This window comes from Calonectris borealis, chromosome 25 (assembly GCF_964195595.1).
Source record: "Calonectris borealis chromosome 25, bCalBor7.hap1.2, whole genome shotgun sequence".
Lineage (NCBI taxonomy): Eukaryota > Metazoa > Chordata > Aves > Procellariiformes > Procellariidae > Calonectris > Calonectris borealis.
Genome location: NC_134336.1, coordinates 3,509,104 through 3,527,010, shown reverse-complemented (window position 1 = coordinate 3,527,010; position 17,907 = coordinate 3,509,104). Strand labels below are relative to the sequence as shown.

The 17,907-nt window shown below is 62.2% G+C and overlaps 3 protein-coding genes across 5 annotated transcripts; 1 reads left to right on the top strand and 2 right to left on the bottom strand.

The window, feature by feature from the left end:
• Positions 1–84: 84 nt before the first annotated feature.
• Positions 85–5,055, top strand: GALE (UDP-galactose-4-epimerase). The gene is made up of 11 exons (XM_075173372.1): positions 85–229; positions 1,504–1,630; positions 1,752–1,867; positions 2,144–2,257; positions 2,479–2,655; positions 2,788–2,901; positions 2,999–3,065; positions 3,184–3,269; positions 3,426–3,503; positions 3,696–3,810; positions 3,902–5,055. Exons 2-11 carry the CDS (start codon positions 1,510–1,512, stop codon positions 3,955–3,957), a joined length of 1,044 nt encoding a protein of 347 aa, XP_075029473.1. The 5' UTR covers positions 85–229; positions 1,504–1,509; the 3' UTR covers positions 3,958–5,055.
• Positions 5,056–5,201: 146 nt separating this feature from the next.
• LYPLA2 (lysophospholipase 2) lies at positions 5,202–14,443 on the bottom strand. 3 transcript variants are annotated; one of them, XM_075173370.1, is made up of 10 exons: positions 14,359–14,443; positions 11,864–11,969; positions 11,015–11,046; positions 10,264–10,329; positions 9,411–9,458; positions 9,161–9,231; positions 8,839–8,912; positions 8,551–8,652; positions 7,917–8,093; positions 5,202–7,679 (listed from the first exon to the last, which is right to left on the bottom strand). In XM_075173370.1, the coding sequence occupies exons 2-10, from the start codon at positions 11,939–11,941 to the stop codon at positions 7,629–7,631; spliced, it is 699 nt and encodes a 232-aa protein (XP_075029471.1). In that variant the 5' UTR covers positions 11,942–11,969; positions 14,359–14,443; the 3' UTR covers positions 5,202–7,628. The 3 variants fall into 3 exon arrangements, with proteins under 3 accessions (XP_075029471.1, XP_075029469.1, XP_075029470.1); XM_075173368.1 differs by lacking the exon at positions 14,359–14,443 and adding an exon at positions 12,669–12,871; XM_075173369.1 differs by lacking the exons at positions 10,264–10,329; positions 11,015–11,046; positions 11,864–11,969 and having other exon boundaries at positions 14,359–14,411.
• Positions 14,444–14,743: 300 nt separating this feature from the next.
• On the bottom strand, positions 14,744–17,770 carry PITHD1 (PITH domain containing 1). Its single transcript, XM_075173371.1, has 6 exons — positions 17,561–17,770; positions 17,308–17,351; positions 17,068–17,145; positions 16,074–16,178; positions 15,445–15,553; positions 14,744–15,203 (listed from the first exon to the last, which is right to left on the bottom strand). The coding sequence occupies exons 1-6, from the start codon at positions 17,753–17,755 to the stop codon at positions 15,102–15,104; spliced, it is 633 nt and encodes a 210-aa protein (XP_075029472.1). The 5' UTR covers positions 17,756–17,770; the 3' UTR covers positions 14,744–15,101.
• Positions 17,771–17,907: the final 137 nt, after the last annotated feature.

Genomic DNA, 17,907 nt, shown 5'->3' with positions numbered 1-17,907 from the left:
ACGCCGCTCCCCGCCCCTGGGGGGCGTGGTCGCCCTACCCCGCGCATGCGTGCCCCGTGGCTTTTTGTCCCCGCTGCCGCGCCGTAGCTGGAGCGGCGGTGACACGTTTCCATGGGAGAGCGGTGCGCGTGGCACTGCGGGGGGCGGGGAGCGTGGCCGGGCCTTAAAGGGGCCGCACCCGGCGCAGGGGCAGAGCGAGCGCGGCGGCGGGAGGCGACCGGAGCGGCGGGTAAGCGGCCGAGGGGGCTCCGCGGCGCGGCGCGGCGGGGCGGGGAGTGGCGGGGAGTGGGGCCCGACCTGAGGGCGCGGGGCGAGCGGAGGGAGCTGCTGCTGCTGTGCCCTCCCTTAGCGGGGAGCTCCTACGGCCCGGCCGGCCCCTGAGGTAACCCCGGGGCCCTGAGGTAAATCCAGCCCCTGAGGTACACTGAGCCCCTCGGGGGCCCCCCAGCCCCTCAGGGACCCCCGGCCCCAAGCCCAGACCCACGGCCCTGCAGGTAACTGCGGCCTCGCAGGTGACCCTGTCCCGTGGCTGTGCCGTGTCCACGCCCTGACACACCCTGTCCCCAGGCCCCTGCCCTGTCCCGCTGCCTGCTCACCTGCCTGGCTAAAAGCAGCGTTATTTTGGCTTTCCAGCCCTCGCCTGCCTGGCTCAGGCTCCGGCCTCCCTTGGAGCTGCCCTCGCTGGCTGCTAGAGCAGCCCTGGGGTTGGCAGCAGACACAGGGCAGGGCAGTTCAGGGGTTTCAGTTTGGCTTTCAGCCTGAGATGCAGCTCAGGTGCAAACTTTCCCTGTGCTGCCTCCACATGCCTTGATAACGAAGTGGATTCTCCCTCCTACCCACTGGGCAGGAGCTGCTGCTCAGTTCCCAGGGACGGGGGCTTTCTCACAGGTTAGCTTCCAGGCTTCCACTTTGTGTATGCCAGCAAATGTCCCTGTAGTCTGCAGTGACCCAATGCCCACCTTCCCGGGAAGCAGGGGTGGAACGGGGCCAGCGCTGGGCAAGGGAAGGGAGGCTGGAGGGAGTGCTGGGACTGTTGTAGAGAGGGGATTTCAGAGCTGGAGAAAAAACAGGGAATGGGGGGAAGAGGGCAGAGCTGATACCCCTTGAGGAAACCACCCAAGTCAATACCGCTAGATGACTCCATGCCCTTGTGCTTAGGGGCGAATTAGCCTGAAGGATTTGTGCTGTAGGATATGGGTGACACCAGGATCTTGACTGGATTTAACAGGAAGAACAAGGGTTTTTCCCTGGTATGTGACAAGTGTCCGATAAACCCTCCCTGTCCGGGAGGTGTGAACCACGTCAGCAGGGTGTGCTACAACCTGCCAGCCCATTCCTCCCCGGATGTTGTCCTGGCGCTGGCCGGGCCAAGCGCAGGGAGTGCCTAGAGGCAGCGCTGACCTGACAGTGTCCAAGTCCTTCCCTCCCAGGGCCCCTGGATATCGTGCCCACCCCAGACCATCTCACACGGCGTTCTGCACTGAAGGGCCTTTCCTCCCCCAGGGAACCATGGCTGAGAAGATCCTGGTGACCGGCGGAGCTGGCTACATCGGCAGTCACTGTGTGCTGGAGCTGGTGGAGGCCGGCTATGTCCCTGTGGTCATAGACAACTTTCACAATGCCATCCGAGGTACGGAGAGCCTTCATCCCTTCCCATACAAGGTAGTCGGCCTCTCTCAGCCTGGGAGACCAGACCCCCTAGCCCGGGACCTCCAGCTATCCCAGCGCCTCATCCTCTTCCATCTCCCCAGGGGCAGACGCGCTCCCCGAGAGCCTCCGGCGTGTGCAGCAGATCGTGCGCCAGCCCATCCTCTTCCAGGAGCTGGATATCACTGACGAGGCAGCGCTGCGGGAGCTCTTCACTAAGGTGAGAGCAAGAGCTGCAGTGCCCCAAGGTGGGCTCCGAGGGGCGAGACGGGTTTGTGCTGGGGGTGGGAGCCAGGAGGGAGTCGTGGACTGGGCAGGAGCTGTGCGGGGAGGACAGTGCTGAGGAAATGCTGTGACCAGCAAATGTTCCTCTGGGCCACGGAGACCACAGGGCTGGCTGAATGAAACTCCGAGGGAGACTTGTGACTGGTTTCTGCCTGGAGCTTCTATCTCCTATTGCTGTGGCACTAACGCCCAGCTCTTTCTCCCTCTGCAGCACCGTTTCTCAGCCGTGATGCACTTTGCGGGGCTGAAGGCAGTGGGGGAATCTGTGCAGAAGCCCCTGGAGTACTACAGGGTGAACCTCACCGGGACCATCCGGCTGCTGGAGGTGAGTGGAGCCGGGAAGCAGCGTGTGGTGCTCAGGGCCGCACGGGTGCTGAGTGACTGGTGCTGGGTGTGATCCTGCTCTGGGGTGGTCCCTGCGGTGCTCCCAGGGGTGTCATGGTGCCTGCATGGTGGGAGCTGCTGCCTGCGGAGGGCTGAGCCGCGCAGCTGAGCTGGAGGGCGCGGAGCTTGCTGGCTCAGTGGCGGCTGGTCCCTGCTCCCCAGACCATGAAAGCCCACGGCGTGAGGAACATCGTGTTCAGCAGCTCTGCCACCGTCTACGGAGACCCCAAGTATCTGCCCCTGGATGAGAACCACCCCGTTGGAGGCTGCACCAACCCCTACGGCAAATCCAAGTACTTCATCGAGGAGATGATTCGAGATCTCTGCAAAGCAGAAAGGGTGAGGAGCTGCCCCAAGGCACTCAGGGCTGGGAACCTGACGTCTTTTCCCCGTGGAGCATGCTGGGGTGACCAGGCAGCACTGCACAGCCCTGCACCCTCCCCAGGCAGCCACATTTGTGTGTCTCCCCAGGACTGGAACGCTGTTCTCCTGCGCTATTTCAACCCCATCGGTGCCCACGAGTCAGGCATGATCGGAGAAGATCCTCAGGGGATCCCAAACAACCTCATGCCCTACGTGGCGCAGGTATCGCCCCGCTGCAGCCTTTGAGGACCCGTGGGCTCGCGGTGCCTGTGTGGGGCACAGGCTGACGGGGCTCTCGCGGGCTTGTCTCTCTGTGCAGGTGGCAGTGGGGCGCCGGGAATTCCTGAGCGTGTTCGGGAACGACTACAGGACGGACGATGGAACGGGTGCGTCGCGCAACGGGTGGAGAAGAGACCCCCGTCCCCTGGGGAAGCCGTCACAGCTCCCCAGCCCGGCTGCGCCCCGGGCAGGAGGGCTTTGCGCTCACCCTCTGTGTCCCCACAGGCGTCAGGGATTACATCCATGTCGTGGATTTAGCCAAGGGCCATATCGCTGCTTTGAAGAAGCTCAAGGAGAACTGCGGCTGCAAGGTACCAAGAGGGCCGTTGTCGGGGGTGCGGTCAGCCCTGCCAGGGCTGTGGGGCTGGACCAGGGCCAGGCTTTTGCAGCCTTGGGGAAGCTAAAGGGGGCCTGGTCCTTCTCCCCTTGCGAAAGAAGCTGACTCACGTCCCTTATCCTCCTCCCAGATCTACAATCTGGGCACAGGCACCGGCTACTCTGTCCTGCAGATGGTCCGGGCCATGGAGAAAGCCTCAGGGAGGGAGGTAAGGTCTGACCCGCAGCCTGCAGGGCCACGGGCCCCCCCTTGCCACCCCGAGCCGTCACTGCCACGGCAGCCCTCGTGCCTGTGTCTGCGGCAGCCACTGGCACCGCTGCCTCAGCTCCCGGGCCTCGGCTGAGTCCCCTCTGCTGAGAGCCAGGAGCCCGCAGACCCCACGGTGCTGCTTTCCCTGCAGATCAAGTACAAGATCACGGGCCGGCGGGAGGGAGACGTGGCCTCCTGCTACGCCAACCCGGCGCTGGCCGAGCGCGAGCTGGGCTGGAAAGCTGCCTTTGGCCTGGACAAGATGTGTAAGAGTATCCCCCCGTCCCCGGCACGCTGTGTGCTGCCGGCTGCCCCTCTTCCGGCTCACCCCTCACCGCCGCTCTCTCCCTGTTGCAGGCGAGGACCTGTGGCGGTGGCAGCTGCAGAATCCCACGGGCTTCAGCAAGAACTGAGCCGTGGCCCCAGGGCTCGTGTGGCTGCTGTGGGATGCTCCGGGCCAGCTCTGCCTTCCCCCCACAGCCCCAGCCAGGCTGCGATCATCCTGGCTGCAGTTCCAGCTCCCTCTCCTGCCTCTTGCAGGAAGGGGCAGGAAGGCAGGAGCATCCTCAGCCTCTCCACTCCTCATCCTCGTTCTCCCAGGTCCTTTGCATCTCATAGAGCAGAAACACAAGAACAGAGCCAGGGCCCTGCTTTGGCACCCGGGGCACGAAATCCCCTTGTGGGAATGTACAGGGGCTGCTGCCAGCCCCAGCAGGGAGAAGGCTGGGCCCTGCGGCCACTGCTGGAGCTGCTCCTGGGCCCTGGGAAGTGGCCGCATCCAGCACTCAAACACGCGAGCCCTGTTGAGCCCAAACTGCAGAGGAAACCACCCGTTCCCTGCTGCACTGGGCCCCCAACCCGCCCAGCTCGGGGAGCCAGGGACGTTTCTGGTGTCAGGGGGGAGGCCAGGGCACCCACGGCCCCTGCCCTGGGCACGGAGAGGGCGGCCGAGCACCTACCTCATGGCCTCAGACCCCAGGAACCCCCAGACCCCCCCACTCCCACAGGGACCCGTCACATCCCAAGGCCACCATGGCTCATTCCCCAGCCCAGCTCCCCTGGGAGAAGGCCCTGATGGCTGCCAGGGGCTGTCCCCTTTTTTTTGCCCTGCTCCCAGTGTGGTTTTGGGGACCAAGCCCTATCTCCCACACGCTCCCGCCGAGCCAGAGGAGCCCCTGCCCGTGGCTGTGACAGCCCTGGGCCCAGCCAGCCTCGCCTGGCTGCACGCAGCCCCCCTGCTGCTGTTAGATTTGGCTGGGGCCTGGTTTCGCTTCCATGTTGCCTGTGGCAGCCGCTTCCATAATTACATTGCCAAAGGCTGCCCGGGAGAAGGCTCTGCTCAGCTGTCAAATACTGGTCCTATTTATTACTGGCAGCTCTAATGGCTTCGTTAGGCAGTGATGACGCAGTCAGCCCGGTTTGCTGTCAGTTGCATTAATAACTTATGCTACTAAATTATGAATCGAGCTTTTGATTTGTTTTTAAATAAACTTTCTTACTTTCTAAGTGGCAGCTCTGTTCTGCTTCCCCTCCGCCGGAGCTGCTGCCCCCAGAAACAGCACCCTGGGGCCTCGTGCTCATCTGCTCCCCCCGAACCTCCGTTATGGAGGTGCTGACGGCGTTTCCTGCCCAGCCACGAATGACGCCAGCTCAGCTCTGGGAGAGGTTTACGATTTATTTAACCTTGTATCTGACTCTGTGGAACACACACACAAAAAACCCCAAACATTTACAAGGAAGACAAAAGAAAGAGAGAGAGAAGGAAGAGAAAAGAAAAAAAAAAAAAAGCTGTATTGAGGAATGGAGAGAAGCCGTTCTCCCTCCCGGGTCCCCAGCACGGCCCCGGCCAGGCGCGTGCTGCTCAGGCGGGGAGTGAGCAGGAATGCTCTGCAAAGGGGCCAGCGTGGCCACCCGCGCCGTGCCCAAGAATGGCCACGAGTCCCAGGCCCCCGCTATGCACATGGTTCCAGTTCACAGTCAAATAGGTCGCTCTGTCCGTCTGCCAGCCCTCAGGTAACCCGCGGGGAGCTGCGTTCCCGTCCCAGCCAGCCCCCCTCGCCTCCCCACTCACCGAGCACAGGGAGGGGAGGACACAGCAGCTTTAAAACAGACAAAGTAGAAGAAACAGCAGGTCTGAACCCCAAGCAAGGAGAAGAGCCGGGCTCCCCCCAGCACCAGCAGCAGTTTTGCTGGTTTAAGACTTCCTAAAGGGGGAGAAAAAGAAAACAAACCCCAACCACCCAAAACAACCCAAGAAACCAACCAAGGATGAGTCCGACAGATCCGACTCTCCGGAGAGTGGGTTATTGCTTTACGCATCCCAGGCGGGGAGGGCACGGCGGGAGCAGAGGTGCCAGTGCCGAGCCCTCCGCCTGCCCCCCGGAGCAGCCCTCGCCCTCGGAGAGGTGCCGGCCCTGGCACCGCGAGCCCGGCCACAGCCCGCTGCTGGCCACGGGGCACCGAGCAGAGGCTCTGCGGGGCGAGGGGCCGGACAGGGCATCGACCCACACAGAGCCGGAGCACGCGGGAGGGAGCAACAGCCCTTAGGCTAGGCGGGTTTTGTGATTTTTTAAAAGACATGTACAGCTCCAGCCCAGAAGGGCCCAGCAGTGCTGTGGGCTCAGCCCATGGAGGAGAGGCGAGGAGAAGGGCAGTGCTGCTCAACAGCAAGTGCCCTCGGCCCTGTGGGAGGGGAGCCAGGAGCCCACCCGCAGAGAAGACATTTCGGGCCCGGGGAGCTGCTCTGCTGGTGGGGATGGTCCTGGCCCCGCGCCCCAGCCAGCCGCGGCCACCAGCACGGCCAGGCCAGCGCTCGAGAGAGGACAAGCCTTGGCTGCAGCCTCCAGCCAGCTGGGCGAGGGGCCCCAGGGAAACCTGTGATTGTACACGGAAAGGCCAACAGAGCCCACAGCCCTCGCCCTGGGGAGCACGGAGACCCCAGCGCTGCCCCACAGGACGCGGGCATTAGATGCTGGTGAGATGATGGCTGGGAGCAAACCTGCTTCCTCCAGCTGCACCAGGAGCCATCCGTGGGGGCCGGGGGCCTCTCCTCGCCTCTCCTCTCCCTCCCTGAGCCAGCCCGAGTCCAAAGGGAAGGAGAAGTAGCAGCAAGAGAGACATTAGGGACCGGGCCAGCGCCGGGCGGGCTCTGTGGCAAAGCGTTTGGACACCGGCTGTAAACAGCAGCGCTTTGGGGCTCTGAGGGCGCAGAGAGAACCTCTGGGAACCCCTGCCGGGCTGAGGAGGAGATTGTAAAAGCAACAGGAGGAGGAGGAGGAAGGAGGCGATTATCTCGAGGAGGGCAGGGCTGCCACAAGCCAAGGGCTGAGGCTGCTGGAGCGCAGGGCGAGCCCGCCAGGGAGTGTGCGTGTGCGACAGGGTGGGGGCCGGGGCCCCATGCGAGGAGGTGCAGGAGCTGCGCGGACGCCTTTCTGCCGGCCCCGGGAGACGGGGCAGCCGTTGGCGGTACCGGCCCGGAGCAGAGGTACGCCTCGAGGTGTTTGCAGGAGAGTCCCGGGTTCCTGAGCTCTGATTGAAAACCCGTGAGTCGCCTGAGCGGGGGCCAAGAGCAGCCGTGGAGAGGACAGGTCGAGGGCAGAGGAGGAGCACGGGCTGCTCTGAGCCATGGGGGGTTCCAGAGGGTGCCCCAGCCCTGCCCTGTGCCCACACCGCTCCTCCCGCCGCACAGGGGCACGTCCCACCCCTAATACTGTTACAAAAAAAAAACCAAACTCAACAAAAAAACCTCACCGTGCCAGACCCACACACTGCAGTGCCTGAACGGGGAGTCGAGGGGATGGTGACCCCCACAGAAACCGCTCGGAGCAAGAGGAGGAGAGAAAAGGCCACTCGAAGACTCGCCTTAGACAGCTCCGATCTCAGCTCCGAGAGCAGCAGGGAGAGACGGGGCACCCCCAGCCGGAGAGGACGCAGTGCGAGGAGACGGGGAGAGGCGGGGGCCAGGGGTGCGGCGGGAGGTGCAGTGGGGTGCCATGGCTTCCGTTTGCAGCGGACGGGTCACGGGGGAAAGATCGGCGGCTGTGACCTCGGCGTCCTTTCCTGCAACAGTCTCGATTGGCTCCGCTTAGATCCGGGGCAGCAACTTCTCGATGAACTCCTTCACCGCCATCATCTCCTGCGGAGAGCCCAGAGCCCGTCATTCCGGGGCTCCTCAGGGACCGTGCATCGTCCCAGGCGTGGGGGCACGAGTGCTGCGCAGCCTCCCCGGAGTGAATCGGGGAATAAACACATCCCGTGTGTTCCGGACTCAGCAATTTCCCTCCCCTGCCTGACCCACCGTGCTGGCGTCGGTCCCAAAGGCAAGACCAGCCCCTGACAGCCCCGTCCCCTCTCTCCGCCCCGAGGCACTGACCTGAGGACAGGAACTGTGCATCACGCCGGGGTAGGTTTTGAACTGGACCTTGGTGGGGGTGACGACAGATTTCAGCTTCTCAGCAGTGAGGGCCCCGAAGCGGACAGGGATCATGGGATCCATCTCCCCATGGCACTGCAGGATGGCGATGTCCTTGTTCACGCCGTTATTCGCCGCCTGCAGCGAGGAAGGAAGTGCTCAGGGGTGCCCAGGAGAGGGGATCCCCAGCGGGTAACGGGGCAGGTGCTTTATCTGTGTCCCCACGCACATCACCTGGCAGCTCCCCTCCTCAGGAGGGACGTGGGAGAGTTGCTCGCACAGCACCTGCTGCCTGGCCACCAAACGCCTCCTCCCACACTGCCACCAGGACTGAGCTGCTGCCCGGTGGCACAAGGAGGCTCGGGGAGCAGATCGGCTCACGGATGCCCACACCAGATCGGAGGTAGAGCCCTGACTCCTCCTGTGCCCTCACCTGCCCCAGGCCCCAGGAGCAGGGGCGTGGGATTAAGCCCCCACCACAGGCACCCCGTGCCTCCAGCAGCCCCAGGCTGACACTGCAGCAAACTCCAGACGGGAAACCCCCCCCCCACCGACCCTCCGCGCGGACAGAAGGGGCAGCAGCAGCGCAGGATACCTGCGGGAAGGCCTTGTGCAGCGGGAGCCAGCAGCTGAGCGCCACGATGCCAGCCAGCTGGTGCTGGCAGGTGAGAGCCGTGTACAGCGACAAGGCGCCGCCCTGCAGCAGACGAGGAAGGTCTGTTAGTGCGGTGGAGCGATCTGCAGCCCCGGAGCACCCACCGGCTCGCCCAGCACCCACCCACCTCCCTGCCACGGATGCCCCCTTTGAGGGGTGTCTTCGGAGAGGGAAGAGGGAACCCAACCCTCAGCCTGCTCCACCTCAGCCCCCTGCAGCTCAGCTCACCTGTGAGAAGCCCCCCAGGATGATGCGGTTGGGTGGGATCCCGTTCTTCATTTCATGCTCGATAATTGCTTTAACTGGTAAAAGACAGAGAAATGGGTCAGTGAAAGGTGGGGGGGCTGAAGAGCAGCACCCGAGGCCTGGGGGTGCACACAGGACACTCAGCACGTCAGGGAGAGGCAGGGACCGAATGCCAGGGAGAAGGTAGGCTGGGATCACAGGAGAGCAGAAAGGAAGGAGAGGTGGAAGGAAGACATCTGCTCCTGTCCCAGCGAGGGAGAGGCGCCCAGGAGCTCAGCGCTTCCAGCTCCCCAAAGTCTCTTACTGTTTTCTGCGGCTTTCTTGATCCCAGCTTCATCCTCAGGTGCATCCGGAGTCAACCCCATCAGATCAAACCTGGGAGAAGAAGCAGGGTCAGCCCCAGGGTGTGGGGAGGTGGGAGCTGGGTGTGCTCTGCTCTTCCCCCGACTCCTACAGGGCAGTGGATTTTGGCTGTTCAGTCCCCCCATCCCTCTCACTCCCCAAAATACACCCTCAAAAGGGTCCCACCCACCCCTGCCACCCAAAGCACTGACCAGGAGGGCATAACCATCTTCATGTTGAGGGTCACTGGGATCCGGGGCCTGTGGAGAAAACAGTTTGGGTGTTTTAGTTCAAGCGCAAGAGAAGAAAATCTGAGCCAAGGGGAGCGGGGTGACCGGCCTCCCGCCCGCAGCTGCAGGACACCTCTCCCAAAGGACAGCAGTGGGTTGGTGCCACCAGACCCAGCCTGGGGACTGCAAGGTGACCCCGGGGATCATCTGTGAGCCCCGAGCAGATACCGGCTGAGCTGGCAGCTCCAGGGCGTTGCCAAGTGGCCCGCCTGGGGAGGAGAGCACCTGCGTCCCTCTCCTGTTTGCTGCTGCCGAGCCAGGAGATGCTGACGGAGCGGCTGCCTCTGCTGCTGAGACGGGACACTGGGAAGCCGAGGCCCTGCTGCCGGGAATGCCGCTGCAGCGGAGCTCTCCCAGCCCGGTGAGTGCCACCCTGCGTGGGCTATCGACACTGGGGACACACCGGGGAGCGTTTCCTTCCCTTTCTGCTGACCCCCTTCCTGGGGGACAGGGAAGGAGCTCCAGTGCTTTTGGCTTTCACTGCAGCCATCGGGGAGAGGCAGAGGATAGGACAGGGAAGAAAACAGACTCAGAGCAGCAGCTCCCGTGCTGATCAGCTCTGTGGGGAACCACTCTGCCTGCAGGCAGAAAATGTCAGGGCTGGGGCCCTGAACGAACCAGCCACAGCAGGAGAGCAAGCCTCACTGCACAGCCCCGCGGGTAGGTCAGGGCACAGGCCACCGTCTGCCTCCCCAAACAGTCTCAGCAGCGGGCACCAGCGTCACAGCCCACCCAGGCCCCCCAAGGCCCCTCCCGAAGCAAGGACGGCACTTACGCGTGAGGGCAAATATATTTCACATAGGGGAGGCGGATGGAGGAGAGAGCGTCAGCCCAGCTGTGCCTGGGGAGAGAGGAGAGGAGGGAGTTCAAGGCTTGCCTTAGCATTTTGGAGGATGCTGGCGAAGGTGAGGGATTTCCCCCAAGGACAGGTTTTATCCAAGGCTGCTGGCTCCCTGACGCTGCTCCAACGTTATTTTACCAGGTCCTGCCCACCCCAGCAGCCTGAATCCCGATGTGAATCCCCAGCACAGATCTCCTCTGCGGCAGGGCAAAGGCAGCGCACAAAGCCCCGCAGCTGGAGGCAGGGGAGCTGCTCTCAGCAAGGGAGGAGGGAGAATCTCCCGTGCAGGGAGAAGCCTTTTGTTATTGCTGTATCTCACGCTGTCCTCTAAGCTGGCCTTGCACGTTAGAAAGATGCACTCGCGTAGACACAGCCCAACACCCAAGGACTGGAAAAACCGCAGTGCTTATCTGCTTGCCTTAAAGAAAGCAGAAAATCAAACCCGCAGGAGGCGGGGGGCTGCCAGGCTGCCGGGATCATAAATATTCAAGTGCAGACAGCTGCTGGCCGGCGATTCCCTGTGAGGGTGGCGCAGGCACGGCTATCGGACCGAGCTCAAAGCCCCAGCAAATCTCAGAGCTGCCCCTGGCGAGAGCAGCACCGGCGCTCGCAGCAAACAGCGGGGCCCGGGCCTGCGTTCAGCAAACCACGCGTCACAGCCAGAGCCAGCTCCAGGAATACTCACCCCGTGTCTCCAAGGCCATGTAAAAAAATGACCTGTTAAATTAAGCAGAAAAACAAAAGAATTAGCTGGTGTGACAGCTGGTGCCCTGGGAGAGAGGCAGGGTTGGGCTCGCAGGCATGCACCAAAAGGCCACTTAGTCACTAACTAGAGGAGACTCAAACAGGCAGAAATTAGCTGATGCTAATGACACGTCTCTGCAGCTTTGAGCGTGATGGATGGGTGGAACAGGCACATCATCATCATCATGCCACAGAGCCTGCTGTCACGGCCAGGTTTGTGGGCGTCGTCGGCCCCTTGGCTGCCCAGCGTAGCAGAGGGCCGGGGAGCGACGGATCGTCCCGCCAGGCTGCACGGCACCACGCTGAGCGGAGGCCGAGCTTGCCAAGGACTCACAAAACCCATCTCTACAGGCTTTTCATCTAAGATTTGAGCAGCCCCTAAGCAACAGGGAGCAGAGAGAGGGCAGCCTGTGGGGCCCCAGGGAAGGACAGAGGATTTTCTTTGGGGGATTTGCTTTTAAAAGCAAAATAGCTTTTAAAAGCTTAAATAGCCAAATCAGATCCAACTCCCCCTGACTTCCCTGCAGGTCAAACATAGCTGTGAGGCTGCTTCCACACTGGGCGAAGCAGCAGTAACAAACAGCCCAGCCCAAAGGACAGCTACTTTTCCCCAGCAAGACAAGAACACGCTGGTCCTGCACCCCCTTTGATGCTCTAAAATGTACATCTGAAGAGCTGAGGGATTGCGGGCTCAGCTCGTGGCCCCTCTGAACCCCACGGAAGCAGCTCCGGATCTTCAAGGCTGCTAAAAGGGAAGAAGCAGGTGAGGCAGGAGGGGTCCGGCCCTTACCGCGGCAGTCTCCCGCTCTGCCCCTGAGACAGTCACTGCGTCAGCGAGGAGGGGGACAGACATGTTGTTACCACACATACACCGAGAGGGACTCGGACACTGGCACCTGCGGGACAGAGGGACACAGGTAAGGTAGGAAAATACTCCCTTCTTCCCACCCCGCAACAATTTGCTCCAGAGGGACCAGCTATTTGGGGGAAAATTAAAGAGTACATGAAGGCTTTGATGTTTAAGCCCTTGGGACAGCCCTGCTCCATCCCTGGCCTGGCAACGCCAGAGAGCCAGGAAGCAGAAAATGCTTCCCACGTCGCAGCACCAGATGCGTGCGAGCGGGGATGCGCGTGTGGAGTGTCAGAAATGTTAAAATTAGCTCTTTCTGTTACACCTCAAAGCCAAAGTTATTTCTGTGACTGTAACGACGTGGGCAGAGGTCGGCCGGGCGGCGTGCAGCCTCAGCATCCCTTCCCGGCTGCCAGCGGAGCCGAGGAGGAGCCTGACCCACATCTGCTCCGACAGGGAAGCAGGAAACGCCGGCCCTTGGCACGCAGCAGGCAGCAGCACAGGCTTTAAGCACTAATAAAAGGTCCAGCCCTCTTTTATGGAGTGGGTTGGGGATAAACCAGAGCGTCCAGGTGCTGGCCTGAGACCCAGCCCCCCGCTGCCTTCCAGAGCCTGCGCCCCCCCCAGCGAGACCACCCCTGTCCCTCCCCGCCGGGCAGCCAGCCAGGGCCACCGCCGCTGTCCCCACCGCCACGGTCTCCTGCCAGGAGGAAGGGCTGACTGTCACCTCCCAGATCCCGGTCACCTGCAGGGCGGGCGGCTCCGGCAGAGCTAACAGCCCCCACGACACCGTCTTCAGACGCGACAGTCAATGATGTTTGTTCCCAGTCCGGCGCAAATCACTAAAACTACCACACATCACGTGACGGGCCCTAACCCCCACTTACCACCCAGGACTAATTAGATCAGAGCACGTTTACAGCGCTGCCATCATCTCCCAGAAGCAAGACCAGCCTCCCGGCTACTGCCAGGAGCAAGGTCAGACCCCATGGTCTGCTCCAGTCTTCACATCTCACAGCGAGCACCATCCCCAGAGGGTTTCGGATGGCACGGGACCACCCAAACCCCCCCCAAACTCCCGGTACCCCGGCAGACAGCCTTACCCAACAGAAACAGCCGTCTCCTCTACCAGCCTGGGCCCAGACCTGCCCGACTCGTTTCACCAACTGTTCGTCAGCTGTTTCCCCGACTCAAATAAAAACACCGGGAACAAAAAGCTCCTCGGGTCTGGCGAACCTCGCAGACACACAGCCCACGTGCTCGTGTGTACTCCAGGGTCAAAACAACAAGCGAGGAAAAACAGCACCTGCCAAAATTCCTGGCAAGAAGCGCCATAAATAAAAGCATCTTCCATGACAGATGGAGACGCTGAAACGTGCTCCCTGAGCAGACACAGACTCACGTCTTTGCCTTATTCACACAGGCTTCGGGGAAAGGAGGGGCTTCGAGGGTCACGGCTGCCCGAAGCACCCCTTGGAGACACCCCAGATTTCTCTGGGGTGTTTCTGCCCCACTCCGGGGGTATCTGCAGGAGGGTCCACGGCTGCTGCCACAAGAACAGCTCCAGCAGAGACCAAAACACAAGGCGGGAAGGATAAAGCCCCCCAAAACGGGTCTGTGCCTGCGTGAAAGCACCCACACACAAAATAAGGAGATGGACTTGTGTCCAATTTGGGCTGTTCCAGTGGCAGCCCCAGCGCTGTCGCACCCCACGCCTCCCCCTCGCCCACGAGAGGGACGCCAGTGGGGAAACCCACGGCTCGGCCCCGGGTTTACGCCTCGATGTTACCGCGTTCGTCAGGAGGGGAGCAAGTCGCTAATTGCCGTTTAATAACGTGTTCCGGCCTCTCCCGCAGGCCCGAACCGGCCGGGGAGGGGGGGGCGAACCGGCGCAGGGAGAGAAACGCAACAGGAGGCTGGAGAAATCCCGCCTGGAAGCGGATGGAGGGGAGGGACCGTGGCGGGGTGCGGGGAGCCAGCCTGAACCCCACCTCGGCCGCCCCACGAGCTTCCCGCCTGCGGCTGGAACGGGAACTCGTTTTCCGTGGAAATGGGGCTTTTGGGGGTTTTCTTAAAGGTTGGAAGCCCGGAGGGCTCGTACCGACCCGCGGGAGGCCCGCGGCCGTGGGAGGAGGTGGGTTTGAGGCGGGAGGGCGGCTCCACGCTGCGTGGAGCGGCCCCGTTACCGGCAGCGTGCTCCCCCCGCCGCCCAAGGGCGCCGGGGCCCACCCGGGACCCAGAACCGCAGCGGAGGGGAGCGGAACCCCGGAACCTCCGGCCTCTCTGACGGAGCCCCCCTTAAACACCCCGGGGAAGGGGCCCCTCAGCCCGCCCCGGCCTCCCGCCGCCCCCCCGGGAGGCGGCCCTGCCCTCACGGAGCGCCCCCCCCCCGCCGCGGTGGTACGTCCCGCGCCCCCCTCCCCCCCGCCCCGCACCTCTCCCGCGGGCCCGGCGCGCGCTCTCCTCCCGGCTCCCCCGACGTGCTCCCACCGGAACTTCCGCCCACCGGGTTGCGGCCGGGTCAGCGCGGCGGAAGTGACGCGCCGCCCGTCCCTCAGGGGCGGCCATCTTCGCAGCGGGCCCCGCGGGGCGGAGCCGAGCGCGGCGGGGCCGGCCCCGGGGATTAATGGGGGGAGGCCGCGGGAGGCCCCGGCCCCCGCCCTCCGTCCCGTCTCTGCCGGCGAGGTACCGAGCGCCGCCCCCTCCCCGCCACACAACCGCCGGTGACAGCCCGGAGCCGTCCCCGCCGTCCCACCCCCGCACCCGCCGGCTCCCTGCGGGGCCAGGAGGGCCGCTCCACACACAGGCTGTGACCCACACTGAGGGACAGGGATGCGGGTGAGCAGGCCACAGCCGCAGCTCTGCACCTCGGCGCGTGCTTTATTGGCAGTCAGAGAAGTAAACGATACCAGACACGAGCTTGCCTCTGCCTAAAGACCGAGCCTCCCGTTACGAGAGCGGATCTGCTGCCTTCCGCACGACCCAACGCGCCGCTGCCCTCAGCGGCCGCCTTCGTACAGGCATTGCACACACTTGGCACTCTGCTTTCCAAGGCAAAGACCGAAAAGTAAAGCTGATCCAACACTCTCCAGTGCTTCAGGAAGACATTTCTGTCCCAGTCAGACCATCACGTCCGTACACTCGTACCAGAGCCTTCGGGAGATTCCCGACAGCACTGTTAGGAGATGAAGTGAGTTTGTGGGGTGATTTGTTCCAACTTGTGATCAGCCGGGTTTGCTGATGCTTCGTAATTGCAGATGGTGACTTCGTGGCGATGAGCCTGAATTAAGATTAAATGTGTTAGTCCAGAGGAGAGCAGAATTCAAGTCCCTCCTAAAACACCCGACTCGGAAGAGCTGAGCAGGTTCCCAACTTACAGACTTTTTATCACAGACCTCCCATCTCCATCCCCACCCCCACACTACCCTCACCTTCCTCGCCGCTAGAGCTCAACTTAAGCTATGATTTAAAGCCCTTTTTACGCTATTAGCACAGTCTTGCTCATCTCTGCTCTCACCTACCTCCGTCCACTCTCCTTTCAGGCCTATATAAAAAATCTTCGTTGTCTCCGCTCCAAAGTTCTTCGGAAAGTGGATGGAGAGATGGTAAACATTGGAGAAACGGGCAATTCTGAAAGAAAACACACTCTGAAACCGGAGCTGTGCGTACAAGCTGTCACTATGCTGCCTTGCCACCTGCCGTCAGCACGGCGCCACGGCCCTGCACCGTGCGTAGCTCCCACCCTAATCCGAGTCAGACTTGGGAGCAAATGCCCGAGGGTGCAGGAGGAGCAGCTTCCCTCACGCTTGGGGTGAGCGGGCCAACAACAAGCTGTCACTGGGGCCAAGGATCAGGGGACGCAACACTGGGATGATTCTGCACCCCGAGAAGTCCTGGGCCATGGGTGCAGGCACCCCCCGGGCTCCGGGGAGGAGGTTTTCAGACCAGAGCTCTCACCTGACAAGGGCAGGATGGAGCCGGGGAGGCAAATTCTACTGTGGGCAGCTTTGAGGTGCAAGAGAAGGAACTGCCCCTCTGCTAGCAGTTTCCTAAAATTTGGCTGTACAGCAGGAGGCTGGATAAAGCGCAGCCCCTGTGCTCGGGAGGAGCAGCCCCCCGCACCCCCCAAGCATGTGGGTCTGCATCGTACTTGGTGGGGTACTCCAGCTCGCCCGTCGGATCCCGGTTCAGGCTGAACATCTGGTCCGGTTCCCTGGCTGCGTCATCAAAGGACATGTGAGGAATGTTCTTGAACCTGGGAAGAGAGGGAGGAAACCCAGGAAGTTATTAACACACAGGTCAGCTAATTGGTTTCCTCCTCATCCATTAGCACTACCCGGATTCTTCTCAACAATAATAAACCGGATTTGCTTTGTCTTCTAAGGGAGAAAATACCAACACCACTACAAAGCATCATCATGTTCCAGAATACCCAGCACCCTGAAGAAATAACAAGGAAGAGCGAGGAAAAAGCTGGGGAGATACGGATCTCGGCATGCTTGGGTACCTGAAGAAACCCAGACCCTAGTACACTGGAGACCAAGGACTATAGGGGCTCGATAAAGGTGTATTTCTTTCCCCACAAGCAAGAACTGCAGAGTACTCAATACTCTTTCATTTAAAAACAAAAAAAAAGGTAGTATTAAGAATGATCTGTCTCCCTTCAGGAGCTAAAACAGGCCGCGTGGCTCAGCACAGCCAGACTGCTGCAAAGAGCGGTACAAACCTCACCCGGCTGCAGGACACTCCGTCACTTGTGTCCCTCCCTCCCAGACCTCAGAGTTCCCCCCCAAAGCATAACCCCTCTCAGCCCATTGATCCTTCTGCAGCCCACTAAGCCAGCAGCAGGTTGGTTTCTTCACGGCACCGCCAGTGTCTCAACCAAACGTTCTCTTCTAATTAAAATCCGCACCCCATTTCTCTAGAGAAAAGGCAGCAAGCAGCCACGCTCATCTCTGTACAAGTTACGGTTTCTTTTTCCTCCTGGGGCCCTGGAATGACTGAGGTGCTGCAGAGTAACGCTGCTTTCTCCCACGCTGCGCACCCTCACTGGGTGCTTGGGCACCCAACAGGGTGGGAATCGCTGATCTCGTTAGCTATGACTCAGTTTAAGCTCCAGCAAAGTTAATGCTTGTTTTACTTACAGTCTCATTTCTGCTGGATGCGTACCATCGTCTTCTCCCATCACAATTACTCCTTTTAATTTCACATTACCCGTAAACCTGCCAAAAGACACAGAAGTGGCGTTTTCATCCCCATTCTTTCCAAATCGGCCCCGGTTACAGCAGCACACGGACGTGCCTCATTCCCAGGAACACAAAGGCAAGGAACAAGCCCTGCCAGCAGCCAAAACGACGCCAAAGGAGCTCAGGGAAAGAACTTACGGGATATTAAACAGAAGCTCCTCATCATCGTCGCTTTCTACGAACTGGGGAGAGAGAGGAGCAGGTCAGGGCTGGCCCCGGCTGCGCAGGTACGCGGGTGTCGCGCTGGGGGAACACGGGCCGGGGGGCGCGGAGGGGCTCAGGGGCAAGGCGGGGACCCCCAACACCTCGCTGTCTCCCGCGCCCCGGTCCCCTCCCGCCGCCCGGCTCTCCTCAGGCAGCGGCGCCGCTGCAGGCCCCGGCCCGGCCCCACCTGGGCGCGGTCGCCGCGCTCCTCCCAAGCGCGGAAGACGAGCGCGCCGCTGCCCTCGCGGCGCTCGTTGAGGCACTGCAGCCGCTGCCGGTCGATCCGCAGGTAAAGCCCCCAGGCCGCGCCCCGCTCCCCGCCGGCCACCGCCGCCGCCGCCTCCCCGCAGCAGCAGCAGCAGCGCCCGTGACCGTGCGCCATGGCTGCGCCGCGCCCCGCCCACCGCGCCTGCGCACTGCCGCCGCCCCGCCCACCGCGCCTGCGCACTGCCGCCGCCCCGCCCACCGCGGCCTGTCGCCCCGCCCACCGCCCGTGCGCGAAGGGGGCGGTGCTCGGCCCTGCACGTGCTCGGC

Coding starts and splice junctions, on each gene's coding strand:
- PITHD1 (XM_075173371.1), bottom strand. CDS start 17,755: ATGGCGCACGGTCACGGGCGCTGCTGCTGCTGCTGCGGGGAGGCGGCG. Junction 16,179..17,067: donor CATCCAGCAGAAATGAGACT/GTAAGTAAAACA, acceptor CTCTCTTCCCAG/GTTCAAGAACATTCCTCACA. Junction 15,204..15,444: donor TGAAAGGAGAGTGGACGGAG/GTAGGTGAGAGC, acceptor ATCTTAATTCAG/GCTCATCGCCACGAAGTCAC.
- LYPLA2 (XM_075173370.1), bottom strand. CDS start 11,941: ATGTGTGGTAACAACATGTCTGTCCCCCTCCTCGCTGACGCAGTGACT. Junction 9,459..10,263: donor AAATATATTTGCCCTCACGC/GTAAGTGCCGTC, acceptor TTTTCTCCACAG/GCCCCGGATCCCAGTGACCC. Junction 8,094..8,550: donor TGCACAAGGCCTTCCCGCAG/GTATCCTGCGCT, acceptor TCCTCGCTGCAG/GCGGCGAATAACGGCGTGAA.
- GALE (XM_075173372.1), top strand. CDS start 1,510: ATGGCTGAGAAGATCCTGGTGACCGGCGGAGCTGGCTACATCGGCAGT. Junction 1,631..1,751: donor CTTTCACAATGCCATCCGAG/GTACGGAGAGCC, acceptor CCATCTCCCCAG/GGGCAGACGCGCTCCCCGAG. Junction 3,504..3,695: donor AGAAAGCCTCAGGGAGGGAG/GTAAGGTCTGAC, acceptor CTTTCCCTGCAG/ATCAAGTACAAGATCACGGG.